Below are 13,872 nucleotides of genomic sequence, written 5' to 3'. Positions count from 1 at the left end.
TGGTCCTGACCCCTCTCCTCTCCCCTCCCGGGGCCTCAGCTTCCCTTCCATACAATGGGGGAGAGTGTCCGTGTTGGGGGGTGGGGGTGGCTGGGGTCTGCTGCTGGGAGCAGTACCTCTCAGTAACTTCCAGCCCCGCCCGGCCCAATCTTGGAAGCCGGAAAGTCCTGGCCCAGGGGAAATCAGCAGCATCAAAGGGTTTGGGATTAGCAGAGTTGGGAGGGGCTTCTTAGAATCTTTAGAGTCTGAACAAAAGGTCCAAACTGCCATCAGCACTGCCCACCAGCAAAAACCCACCCTGGGGCTTTGACCTGCACCCCTCCTGGGGAGGGGGCCAAGCAAGGGGGCCTGGATTCCACTCCCCCCCCTCTCCAAGCCTGCTCACCTCTTCTCCAGAACGGAAACTTCCGGAGTGAGTGACCTCTGGGTGCTGCCCTGAATACTCATTGTTGGAGGATCCGGGGAAAAACGGGGCAGGCAGGCCTGTTCTCAACCCACTGTGCCGGCTGTAACTCAGTCTTCCCATCTGTACAATGGGAAGATCCCTACGCCGCCCCCACCAGGGACCGGAAAGGTGTGCATGAAAAAGACCTCCAGCCCCAGCTGTTTTTATGATTATGATTTTTATTTATTTACTTTTTATTTATTTATTTTAAATTTTATTTATTCATTTGAGAGAGAGAGAGCACCAACGGGGCAGAGGCAGAGGGAGAAGCAGACTCCTTGCTGGGCAAGGAGCCCAAGGTGGGACTCGAACCTAGGACCCTGGGATCATAACCTGAGCCGTAGGCAGACGGCCAACTGACTGAGCCCCCCAGGTGCCCATGACTGGGATTTTAAAGCAGTAGGACCCAGGAAGGGAAGAGAATATTTTAATGGTTCATGGCCACGAGCCCTCAAGCCGGAACTGTTGCCATAGCTTTTCTGGGGCCCCTCTGCAGCCTGGGGGAATGGTAGAGCAGAGAGAAGTTTCGACAGAAGATATTGAGCCCTACAAGGGGTGATAGGGTCAAGGACCCTGGGGGCAAGTTCCCACTTGCTGTCGGGATCACCTGGGGCCGAGGAGAGACCCTAAACGTTTGAAATTGGCAGAGGAGTGAAGCGCGAATTGCATGTACGCGTGTAAGGTGGATATGCCTGTATCCCCGTCTGAATACACACTCTGAGTGCTTCTGAATAGGCCTTTCCTCAAACCCACAGAACCCCTGGCCCCTGCTATTGGTTACATGGGGTGAGGACAAGGGTCAAGTCAGACTTGGCAGCCTCTAGTCTCTTCCTTGTCAGTTTTTCCCTGGTGCGCTTCAGTTTCCTCATCTGTAGAATGGAATCAATAGTCTTTTTTTTTTTTTTAAGATTTTATTTATTTATTTGACAGACAGAGATCACAAGCAGGCAGAGAGGCAGGCAGAGAGAGAGGAAGGGAAGCAGGCGGGGCTAGATCCCAGGACCGAAGGCAGAGGCTTTAACCCACTGAGCCACCCAGGTGCCCCTGGAACCAAGAGTCTTATCACAGATTTATCTCGTGGCTCAAACTAAGAACCCACGTGAGACCATAAATGAACCACAAGGGGAGGCATCACAGTGTTTGGCAAACCCCCGTTATGATCCGTGCTGAGGGACAGGTCAGAACGACAGCGCATCGTGCAGGAGCTAAGCTGAATGGTCCATGCTCCCTTCTAACACCCGAGAGACACGTGTGGACCCTAACTGGCATACCCGTGTGGGACCTACCGCGTGGCCGGCGCTGGTGAATGAGCTAAGTGCTCACCGAACACCCACATGGGTCACTGGCAGGCAGCCCCCTCAGACATAACTCAAGCCCGGGACTGAGAGGGGAGTGGACGGGCTGTAGCTCCTTCCAGAGCCCGGAGGACAGCAGGTGGTGTGAGCAGGAAGGGAGGAGGGGGCAGGAGGGGCCCTGGGGAGCGGAGGATGTGGTATTAGCGGGCAGCATCCATCCTGCACCCCGGCTGCTTTGGGGAGCGCCTGGAGACCTCCCTCCCTCCCCGGTGCTGACCCCATTACTGGCCCCTGGGCCCACTCATCGGGGCTCTGCAAGGGTCCTGGGGTGGGGGGCACAGCCAGCCTCACCTCCTGACCTAGAGAAAGGCCGGTTCACTGTTGCTGTCGCTGTCTTTAGATGGAGGAGACTGTCCAGACCCTTCCGAAGGAGCCTCCTTGATGCTGCTGGCAGGGAGCGAGGTCCAAGGTATAGCGCCCAGCAGGAATAAGTCAGAGTGGGGAATCCCAGCATCTTGGGAGCCACTGAATGACATTAGCTGATTTTCATGGGCCCCTGGCTGTGTGCCGGGCACTATTCTCCACGTGTCTCTGTGTTACATCATCCAGCTGACGACTTCCCCCGCTCTGTATGGTCTTCCCAGCCCCATTTTACGGATGGGCCAAGTGAGGCACCAGGGGTGGGAATAACCAGCTCCCCATCGCCTAGCCCATAAGCGGCAGAGCCAGGGTCGGACCCCGGCAGTGGGAGACCTGCGGCTGCCCCATCGGCCAGGCACGGGAATCTTCCCAAACGTAAATGTGCTTCCAAGGTTTGACTCATTCTTTCATTCTGCATCCAGCATGCCATACACATCTACTGTGTCTCTGGCCTTGGGTTATGTCCTTGGGGTCATGATATGAATGCGACACAGTCCTGCAATTTAGAAGTTTCTAGACTCCGTGGGAGGACAGGTCCAGAGCAGGCCGTTAGGGCCATGGAGGAAGCTCAGGATGCCTCAGACAGACATCAGATCAGGGAGGCCTCCTGGTGGAGGAGACGCTTGAACTGTATCTGGAAGGATGACGAACCAAGCCAGGAGACAGGCAAGAGGGACAGGAAGGTGGATGAGCAGGGCTCCATCTGCAAACAGCCTGGGGCCCAGAAGGAGCTTGTCCAGGCTCACACTCCTGACCCAGGTCCCTGGCTGAAGGGGAGCTTGGCGTGCCAGAGGATGGCTGTCAGTCCTGCTCCTTGCCCCTTGCCCTCCCGGCCATGCCCCCACCATCAGTCTTCCGATAAGACCTTCCAGGAGCCGCTCCTCCCATTGTGGCCCCTAAGTAGTCCAGAGACCCCACCCCGTGCACCGGATCCCGGGCCCCGCTGCCATTTCCCAGACAGATCAGCCAGCCCGGACTTGGGGGAAGGGAGGGAACAGGGTTGGAGGTGAGGGGAGATGGGGGAGAAGGACCACTTTTCTAATACTAAGCCTTGGCACAGCCCTGAAAGGCCCATGTTTCTATGCCCATTTCACAGATGTAGAAACTGAGGCCCAGCTTAGAGGAGCACTGACCACAGATGGATGGGGTTCTGCTCTGAGTGCTTTGGATGTGCTAACTCAAGGAATGGTCAGGAAGTCACTGTTGTCTCATTTTACAGATGCCCCCAGGGAGGGGGTTCCACTGGAAACAGTTTGCGGCTCTGCAAAGGGGTAAGGGAGGAGGAGGCCCCAGTGGTGGCCCTGGTCTCCCCGTTTCGAGCTGGCTGTGGACTGGCCGCCCTTGAACTCTACTCCCTCTGCAGGCCCCTCACTTGCCTGGGCAAAGCCACCAGCCTCCTGCTTTTCCTGGGAAAGGGCTATTTTTTTTTTTTTTTTTAAATCCCAATCAGCCTCCCAAAAGGTCCCTCCGGACTGCTGGCCTCTCTTCAGGACTCAGACCTAGAAGGTGGCCCAACCCCAGGTAGGGGCCTCAGAAATCAAACTAGGCAGTGTGCAGAGGTGGGAAACTGAGGCCGAAAGAAGGACAGGGCTTCCCGCAGGATCAACCCCTGCCTCTGACATGACACAGGTAATCTGACCACGTCCATTTAACAGAGGGACAATATGAGATTCGAAGAGACCACACAGCCAATAACCGGCAAAGCTGTGGCTCGAACCTGGTCTGAGCCCACCGGCTGCTTTATAACTGCCCCTTGGGCTGAGACCGAGCAGCCCCAGCGGCACTCCCCCGCCCCCACCGCCCCCCCAGGGCCTCTGTGTCCCTGGCAGGTGTGCCCGAGCCCTGATTCTAGTACCAACCCTTCCCCAGTATTTACCAGTGTCTGCATTTTGCATATGTGGGAACTAAAGGTACAGGACTTCCCCAAGGACCCCCGATGGCTGAGGACCTCAGTGGGAAAAACAAGAGAAGTCTGGGTTCACAGCAGGCGGGGGGAGTTCGCCCTCTCCAAGGCGGAGACACACTCGGTCAGTGTCCCTTCAAGGTCATCCCCCCCGCCCCTTACCTGCCTGGGTGCACCTTCCTTTGGGCCGGCCGGCCAAGACGCTGATGTGGGCCCCACGCACAGGTGCAGGTCAGGTGGCCCCGCTGGTTGAGGATGGCAATGTCACCCCTGCCCCTCAGAGCCCAGGTGCGAGCCAGTTACTTGGATCGTGCTCCTGGCATCCCCAGAAGGAGGGCTGGGGCTCCAAATCCCAGCTTTCCAGCTCTCTGTCCTTGTGCAGACCTTCCCTTTCCCTCCTTGAACCTTCATTGCCTCATCTGTAGAATGGGGAGCAATGATGCCGGGCCTTCAGGTCCTTTCAGAAGGAGTGGGGGGATAGAAGAATTGACATCAGTTCAGCAGAACAACGTTCCTACCTTCTCCAGCTGTTGTCAGGGCCCTGCCATGAAATGACTGAGAGGCAGGAAAGTCTCTGGATGCCACCAGACCTGCGGGGGGACGTCCTGGTGAGTCTGGAACTGGCTGTAGGAGACCGGTAGGTCCAACTGACTGTTATCTGGCCCCTCCCCCAGGCATCTGGTCAGTGAGGGGCAAGGTAGCCCGGGGAGCGCTGTTCCTGTGCCTCTGATCAGCCCATGCCAGCCTGCCTGGCCCGAGGCCACCTGGAGGTGAGGGGTGGGAGAGTTCCTGCCAAACGTTGCTTTAAGGCTTTTGTGGAGCCTCCGCCCCAGCGCACGGAGAGCCTCTACGATGTGGTGAAATGGGTTGTCTCACTCCCATCTTTACTGATAATAAAGGAAGGAAGACCAAGCAGGGGGAAGTGATTTAACCAAGGTTATGCAGCTTTTAAGTTGCAAATCGAAACTAGACCTCGGGTTCCTGACATGTGGATCTGAGATCCTGGTGCTCCCACGTGGTTCCTTATTTCCCCACAACTAATGCTAAGCTCTTTGCATAGGGTGGACCTATTAAGGTGGCCAGAGAGGACCATTTGGGACAGAGAGTTCAAGGTTTTATAGCACGAAGATAAACCAGATGTCTCACAGAGTTATAGAAGCTAAAGAACTAGAGAGCACTTGGAAACCCAAACCTCTTGGCAAGGGGACAACTGAGGCCCAGAGAGGGGTAGGGACTTAGCCAAGGTCACACAGCATTCTAGTATCAACATGGAGAACATAACCCAGGTCTCTGTCTCTCTCTGGTGTTCCCCTTGCCTCCTGGCCTGAAGCAGATGCCCTCAGATGGGGGTACCACAATGGGGGCCCTGGGGAAGCTGAGGGGGTCACCTCTCACTGGGAAGAGCCTACTCCCCATCCTCCTGAAGGCTGACCTGGGTCCAACCAGACCTCAGGCACAGAGAAGCAGGGAAGGGGGCCTAGGCCAGCTGGGACCCTGCGGGGCGGGAGGGTCAGAAGGCGTGCTCTAGGCCATGCTGACATTTAACGGATGGAAAAACCAAAAGCCTGGGAGAGTTAGAAAGGTGCTCACGGTGAGCTGGTCTGCGAACGGAAGTCTCCCGATTCCCAGTCTGTGTCTCTTTTTAAAATAAACAAAACTAACGCCGAAGTTCCTGCAGAAACAAGTAACACCCAAGTCAGGCACAAAATGACTTTTAGGTCACGGTGCCCCTTCCCCTCTTCTAGTGCGGGAAACTAGCATGGCCACCTGACATGTTGATCTAGAAAAGGGTTCTCAGCCCTGTCGACCCACTATAATTGTCAGGGAAGCCTTGAACTCCAGGGAAGCCTGGAGGCTTTGAGTCCATTGCTCTGGGGTGAGATCTGGGCCGCTCAAGATTCTTGACCAGACCTGAGACTCAGCATTAGGACGATTCTGATGGCATATGACAGAAAACCCAACCAACACTGGCTTAAACCAGAAGGATCTTCAGTCTCTACCTAACAAGCAGGCCAGGGTGGATGGACCCCAGTGGTTCAGCAGATCAACAATATAATGAAAGACCCAAGAAGGCCTATCATTCACTCTGTCAAACTCATTGTACCAGCACTGTTGCCCTCATGGTGACAAGATGCCTGCCCCTGCACCAACCATCAACTCCTCCAAGTTCAAAGCTGGGATGTAAGCAAGGAGTTATTGTCTTCACTGCTCTCTTTTTTATTAGGAAAAGGATAGTTGTTTCTAGGAGGCCCCAGCAGGGTTTTCTTTATGTGTCTTTGGACAAAGCTAGGCTTACATCCACCCTAAACTAGTCACTGGCCTGGTGACTAGTGTCACCACTAGGTGAGATTGTTCCAACGGGCTTGGAGCAATCATGATTCACCCGTGGGAGAGGGCACACCCTTGCCTGAACAAAGTCATGTTCTGCTGTCAGAGAAGCTGGGGGAACCAGCTGTTGGGTGGGCAGTCAAGGGGGTGCAGTAAACTTTAACAGGGCCTTCTCCTCCCACGGCCTTAGGAAGAGGACCCAGGGTCAAGTCCACACAGGAACTACTGACCACAGCCCGGAGGGAGAAGTTGTGGTAACAGAACACTTCTTGGAAGATGCAGGCACTTGCTCTGGGTCTCGAGGAGTGAGAAGGGATTCTGAGAGTGCAGAAGGGCAGGAGACAGGTCGACACAGAACAAGCAAGGGCACTGGGGTGGGGGCCGCAGGTGGGTTGGGGAAAGGTGTGTCTTCGCCTTACCTGGCAGAGCAGGTGTGCGGAGGGAGAGGGGGAAGGGAGAGCAAGAACTACATTCGAAGGGCCAGGAGGCCCGGGCCACGGGCACAGACAGAGAAGGGACTCGGGGGGGGGGGGGGTCTGCGGTGGGGGGGCTCAGAGAGGATGGTGGGTAGGTGGACGGGTCTAGGACAACACCACGAAGCCACTGCTGAGGCAGGCAGGAGAAGTCCAGGCCTGAGCCAGGCGGAATGGGCGCAGAGCCGCAGACAGAGGGCCGCGATAGATGACCAGCCAGACTGTGGCACAGAATCTTCCGTCCCAGACACCCTCGGGCCGCTACTCTGCTGTCTTCACGCCGGCAGCCTGCACTGGTTGTGATCGGAAAGCCCCAAAGCCCCGATCTGCTTAATAATAACTTTGCTGGTGTCTCACAGCACAAGAGTTGCTGGTCCTAGGGCTGTTGCAGGAATTAGAAGAGTCTCCACCAAGCACTTAGCCAGCTGTCCCTCGCCCACCCAACGGGCAGTGCCCTCTACTCCTGCTTTATGACTGATCCTTCCCCAAAGCGGTGGCTCCCCACGCCCTGCACCTGCGGAGGGTTTCAAAGAGGGCAGCTGGGTCCCACGCCCAGAGATTCTGACTTAATTGGTCTGAAACGGGGCCCAAGCACCAACACCCTTTAGAACCTTTTTATATACTTGTAAAAGTATAGACAAATATATACTTTTTAATTAATATTTTTCTTTTTAAAATTCCTCTTCCTCTTTTTTTTGCTTTTTAATTTTTTAATTTCTTTCTTTTTTTTTTAAGATTTTTATTTATTTATTTGACAGACAGAGATCATTCGTAGGCAGAGAGGCAGGCAGAGAGAGAGGAGGAAGCAGGCTCCCTGTGGAACAGAGAGCCCAATGCGGGGTTCGATCCCAGGACCCTGGGATCATGACCTGAGCTGAAGGCAGAGGCTTTAACCTACGGAGCCACCCAGGCACCCCTATTTCTTATTTTTTATAAACATATAATGTATTTTTATCCCCAGGGGTACAGGTCTGTGAATCGCCAGGTTTACACACTTCACAGCACTCTCCATAGCACATACCCTCCCCAATGTCCATAACCCCCCTCCCCACCTCCCAGCCCCCCCTCCCCCCAGCAATTCTCAGTTTGTTTTGTGAAATTAAGAGTCACTTATGGTTTGTCTCCCTCCCAATCCCATCTTGTTTCATTTATTCTTCTCCTACCCCCCTACCCCCCCATGTTGCATCTCCACGTCCTCATATCAGGGAGATCATATGATAGTTGTCTTTCTCCCATTGACTTATTTCACTAACCAAGATACCCTCTAGTTCCATCCACGTTGTCGCAAATGGCAAGATTTCATTTCTTTTGATGGCTGCATAGTATTCCATTGTGTATCTATACCACATCTTCTTTATCCATTCATCTGTTGATGGACATCTAGGTTCTTTCCATAGTTTGGCTATTGTAGACATTGCTGCTATAAACATTCGGGGGCACGTGCCCCTTCGGAGCACTACGTTTGTATCTTCAGGGTAAATACCCAGTAGTGCAATTGCTGGGTCATAGGGTAGTTCTATTTCCTCTTCTTCTTTTTATGTAGGTCCACACCCAATGTGGGGCCTTAACTCACAACGCCGAGATCAAGAGTCGCTCGCTCGACCGACTGAGCCAGCTGGGCGCCCCTACCCTTTAAGTAGAAGTGTCATTGCAGAATAATGTGGTTACAGAGGAGGGTACAGATCACACTTGAACAGGTTCCTTACGAAGGGAGCTGACCGATCCCGTAACCATTTAGGTCGAGAAATAGAGTGTGACTGGCTCCCCAGAAGCCTCCCTCATGTTTCCTCCCCAGTTAGTAACCAGCAACGGTCTGACTCCCATTCCCATAGCTTAGTCTGCCTGGAACTTTACATCAGTGGAATCATGGATCTATGTTCATTTTTGCTTGCTGTGGCTATGTGGGCTTCACCCTCTTGTGAGCGGTGGTGGTCTGTCTGTCTCACGGGTGCACGCTGTCTATCACGGAAATATCCCCCAGCACCAGTCCGCTCAAATGCTGACAGACGTTTGGGCAGTTCCACTCAGTTGTGTTATGAGTCATGCCGAGATGGATATTTTTGAACTTGTCTTATGGTGAATACATGGACACGGTTCTCTCGGCCATGGAGCTACGCGTGGAATTTTGGGGTCATGGGATGCGTTGGCTCAGGTTTAGCAAACACCAACGATTTTCCAAAGTGGTTTGACCATTCGACACTCCTTCCAGTGGTGGTGAGCGTTCCTGATGCCCCATGTCCTGCCCAACACTTGACAGTAGTCATCTTTTCCACTTGAGCCATTCTTTTTTTCCCTTTTCTTCTTCTTTTACTTAGAGAAAGAGAGAGCGCACAAGGGAGGGGCAGAGAGTGAGAGAGAATCTCAGGCAAGCACCATGCCAGCCAGGAGCTCAATGCGGGCCTTGATTTCATGATCCTGTGATCATGACCTGAGCCAAAATTGGGAATCAGAAGCTTAACCCCCGGCGCCTGCCTTCTTGAACCCCGCTGTTGGGTGGACGGTGGTACTGCATTAGGATCTTAATTGGAGTGTCCTCCCAAATGCTCAGAAAATCAAGCATCCTTACATTTGGTTTTTGGCCACTTGGATATCTTCTTTGGGATGTGCCTGGCCTAGTCTTTTGGGGGTCAGTTCATAGAGTCACAAGAATGCTGGGGAGCAAAGCACTCCACATAAGCATTGGTTCTCATGATCTGGGTCTACTGGTTGCTGCAGAGGGGCTGGCGTAGGCTGTAGGGCGCTGGGTCTGCTGGGTAGGGCCCCCCCCGGGCAGGTCGGGCTCAGGCTGCCCCAGGTTGGTCGGGTCACTCTGGGGCCCAGTGAACAGGCAGTGGCTCCCGGGGGGGCTCTTCTCCTGGCGATGCAGAAGGGAGCAAGCCCCACACCCAAGCACCTGTCAAGGGGCTGCTTTATCGTGCCCCCAACATTCATTGGCCAGAAGAAGTCACATGGCCAAGCCCACTCTCAGTGGAGAAGGGAGGGGGGATGCCCTGCCACCAAGGAGAGGGGAGGGAGTATTTGCCAAACAAACCAAATTATAACACTGGTATTTCGGATATTTTTTAAATGGCCTCATGTGGTTCTCGTGTCCTGCTAAGGCTAAGAACCATTGGCCTACAGCCACACTGCATGTCCAGCCAGTCAAAACAAAAAGCAGGCTCAGTGAGTTTACTTCATTTCCTAAAATCAGCTGATTCGACCAAAGTTCACTTCTCCCTGAGGCAATTTTTTGTAAGGTAGGGAGTCCTTGGAAGTCACAAGGCAAATGACTGCCGTGATTGATTTGAACTCGATCATACACGCCGAAGCAGCAGGCCCATGTCTGATCTGTCTCCAACATTCTCAGCCCTAGCACAGCACAGAGATGAGGAGAAATGCCAGCATGGGATGTTGTCGGATAACTGGAAGGAAGGGATGCAAGCCCTGCCGAGTGGGCTCCCCGAAGGCAGGCATTTCTGTCCGTTGGCAACATTGCTGTATCACCAGTACTTAGAGGAGAGCCTGACACAAAGTAGGTGCTCAACGAGTACTCTCTTGGTTAATGAAGCGTGCACGCACATGTGGACAAGCTGTCTGGAATGGAAAAATGATGGAGAGTGGATGAGTGGAGAGTTCATTGGGTAGATAGAGGTGTGAGTGGATGGATGGATGGATGGATGGATGGATGGTGGATGGGACAGTGGATGGATAAATGGACAGGTGAGTGGGCAGATAGATCATGGGATGGATAATGGTTGGATGAACCGATGATCAGGTTATTGGGTAAATGGACAGGTGTGGGTGGGTAAATGAGTAGATGGGAGACAGAAGGACACATGGGAGAACGAATAAATGGGACAGATGGGTGAATGGATGGATGGACCGTGAGAGAGGTGGGTGGATGGGTGAGTAGATGAGAGGATGGATAGATATATAGATGAATGGGTGTCTGGGTGGTTCAAAGGACATGAATGGATAGAAAATGTTTGTGAGCTTGCCAGAGGAAAGCACAGCCTTCGATGTTGGTGAACATTACTCTCTTGCAAAACTGTTAGTGACCAGGATGGTTTTGGTCTCCTCACAGGGCTTTCTGATTTGCTGCTTCCTCCTCCCCACGGAGTACCTCTCTTCTGGTGGCCGAGGTGAGAGGCGGGAGAGGATGACCACGGAGATCAGTGCTCGGGGCAGACAGCGTGCCATCGGGCATGAGGAGTACAGTCTGTATAGCAGCCTGAGCGAGGATGAGCTGGTCCAGATGGCCATTGAGCAGAGCCTGGCTGACAAGACTCGGGGCCCAACCACTGCCGAGGCCACCGCGTCCACGCGTGTCAACCGCCAACCTGCCCATTTCTACCCATGGACCAGGTGAGCAGGGCAAGGGCAACTGTAAGGGGCTGATCCCAAACTGTTCCTCCAAGACCAAAGTCTCCTGGTCTGTAAGGTGCATTTTTACACCTTAATGACTTCACATTTGTTATCTAAACCCTTCTGATCTTTGGGGGTGCCGAGCACTGTGGTAGGTATTCTACTCACTTCACCTCATTTAACCCTCTTGAGGACCTTCCAGGAGGCTCTACGCTATATTCCTATTTTACAGACGAGAAAACTGATGCTCAGGGGCAGTAACTAGTCCCCGGGTGCATAGCTGGTAGATGATGTTGCAGAGACCAGAGCGATCTGGTTACAAAGCACATGGTTTGGCTTGGTACCACTGGCTTTGTGTTTGAACGCCGTGAGGCTGGTGTTCTGAGTCCAAGCAGAGCTCCCAAACCCATCTATGCAACTTCGCTGGGAAAAAACATGTCTGAGAAGCAGGTGACATCTGCCCAGCAAAGCCACCCTACCTCCTCGTTCTGGCTCCCCCTCCCCAGCATGATGTCAACATCCCAGCGGCAGGACCACCCCACAGGGCAGCCCTGTGTTGTGCCCGTAGAAATAGGACATGAGCCACACCTGCAGTAACATATGCAATTTTGAATATCCTAATAGCCACACTAAAAAGTAAAGATGAACAGATGAAACTAATTTAGGTGTCAAATCATATTATCTCCACATGTCATTCGTATCTAGTCTTTGGAATCCAGTGTCTTTTGCACTCACAGAACACCTTGATTCAGCCTAGACATGTCTCAACGGCTCACTAGCCCCACGTGGGCAGTGGTTACCGTTCCAGACAGCGTACCTTCTTCGTAGGAGGAGGGAGCCCAGAGAGGTAATTGAGCATTGGATCTTAAAATGCTTTTAGAAAGGAAATATATAAAATTAAAAATGCTTTTGTTCATCACTGAGTCCAAGTCAAGTACGTATTTCGGGGTGGGAGACTGAGGGAGGGGGATTGCTGGATGATTGCGTTGTGTGGTCTTAGGACATGGGCCTCAAATCTCATTGTCTCCAGCCACCAACTGACTTGCTAGGTGGCCTTGGGCAAGTCCCTTAAGCCCTCTTGGTAACAGACAGAGACCATTTCTAATGTCCTGTCCCCTGAGGATACCCACCAGGTATTCCCCAAGTGACCTTGGCCCTTGCTGAGTCTGGACCTCCTCTGCCAGACAGATGGGGCAAAGGCCTGGGATGCCCCAGGCCACACTGAGCAGCCCCTTCTTTAAAGGGGAAGGCAGGTAGGTAGCCTCCTTGGGCGACTGAAGGAAGTAGGAAGGCTCCAGGTTACTGAGTTTCCCCTGAGAGGGTCCCATTCTGGAACCTAGCCTGAGAAACAGAAGCAAGGACCCAGAGCCAAGGACTCTTCATGGCCGGTGTTCGGGGAGGTCCTGGTTCCTCTTCCAGCTGGTTTAGCCTAAGTCAGACCACAAGTTCCTCTTTCTCAGGAGGAGATCAGATAGAGAGAAGAGCACCCCCCCCACCCCGGTGCATTTGCAGCCTTCGCTCCAGTGTGGGAGCCTCCCGGGGAGTCCTGGGGACACTTACAAGCATTAGCACTGAGTGGGCTCGTGAGGCCCAGGTCCTGACCTGGGTGCATGAGGAAGTAGAGACCCGCCATGGGATGCAAACTCTTACCAGCCTCCCAAGGAAAATGCTCTCACCGAGAAGGGAAGTGACTTACCCAGGGTCATGCAGCCCTCACCTAAATTCCAGGTACAGGTAACTTAGGGGACAAGGTTCAACGAGCATCTTCTCACTCTGGATGTGAGCTAAAACCTCCCAGATTCAGTTCTTCCCTTCCGTCTCTGGGAGAAGATGGGTCCTGCTGGGGGAGCTGAGCCCTCCATCCCCAGACGCACACCGAGGGCTTCCCATGTGCCCAGCACACAGCCACTCAGTTCATCCTTCCGGAAGCCATGCAAGGGTGCCGTTTCTGTGCCGGGTTTATGCACACGCGCCCCGCAGGGCCGGAAACGGAAGCGATGTCTGCCCTGCTTGGAAGTTCAGACACTAACCAGCTCTGCCCAAACTGCAAAGGCCTCTTTCTGTTCCTGTCCCCCCTCCACTTTGAGGTGGGCTTTGGGTCTCATTACAGCCATCTCGAGCCTACAGAGAGTCAGGGTCCCCAGCGACAAGAGACACCCAGCTCGTGCGCACATTCCCAGACGTGATTTCAGAAAGTACAGGACCCAATGGAGTCCTGTGTCCCTTTTATCCCCAAATATCACAGTTTCCACCCAAAGACCCAGAGCATCTTTGGGAACAGGACATCACAGGCGTCCCGGGGGCTGTCTCAGATTTCATGTCGCCTCCTCAGCAAAGCCCACCTCCCAGGTCAAGGAGGTCGCCCCCTTACTCGCTCTCTTGGCGAGCCGGTTTCCTTCATCACCCCGACTTACAGTTTCTCTGTATTTGTTTTGGCCTTGAGGGCAGGGGCCTCACCCATCTTCCTTCCTGAGAAGCCTCCCGTCTAGCGCACAGCGCGTGGCCCGAGGCAAACACCGAACAGCTCTCTGTGAGCGAATAATGAGGGCATAAAAGAATGTGAGCGAAGACGCAGCAGAGCACAGTGGAAAGAGAAGTGGGCTTGGAGGTTCGAACTCTTTCTCTGTCACTTACTGGCTGTGTGACCTCGGGCCACTTACTTAA

The 13,872-nt window shown here is 53.7% G+C and overlaps 1 protein-coding gene across 2 annotated transcripts in view; it reads left to right on the top strand.

Annotated features, from left to right (window-relative positions):
- The window catches only part of ASB2 (ankyrin repeat and SOCS box containing 2), a 41,096-nt gene that overhangs the window by 3,202 nt on the left and 24,022 nt on the right, over positions 1-13,872 (top strand). The window contains exons 2-3 of one of the 2 annotated variants that reach the window (XM_046009447.1): positions 10,211-10,375; positions 10,928-11,208. In XM_046009447.1, the coding sequence (XP_045865403.1) occupies positions 11,003-11,208 (206 nt within the window). In that variant the 5' untranslated portion in view covers positions 10,211-10,375; positions 10,928-11,002. The remainder of the gene's footprint in view (positions 1-10,210; positions 10,376-10,927; positions 11,209-13,872) is intronic. The other variant, XM_046009446.1, reaches the window with a different exon arrangement.

This window comes from Meles meles, chromosome 6 (genome assembly GCF_922984935.1).
Source record: "Meles meles chromosome 6, mMelMel3.1 paternal haplotype, whole genome shotgun sequence".
Taxonomy (NCBI): Eukaryota; Metazoa; Chordata; class Mammalia; order Carnivora; family Mustelidae; genus Meles; species Meles meles.
The sequence above is the reverse complement of the archived record's forward strand: the minus strand, read 5'-3'. Positions and strand labels throughout refer to the sequence as shown.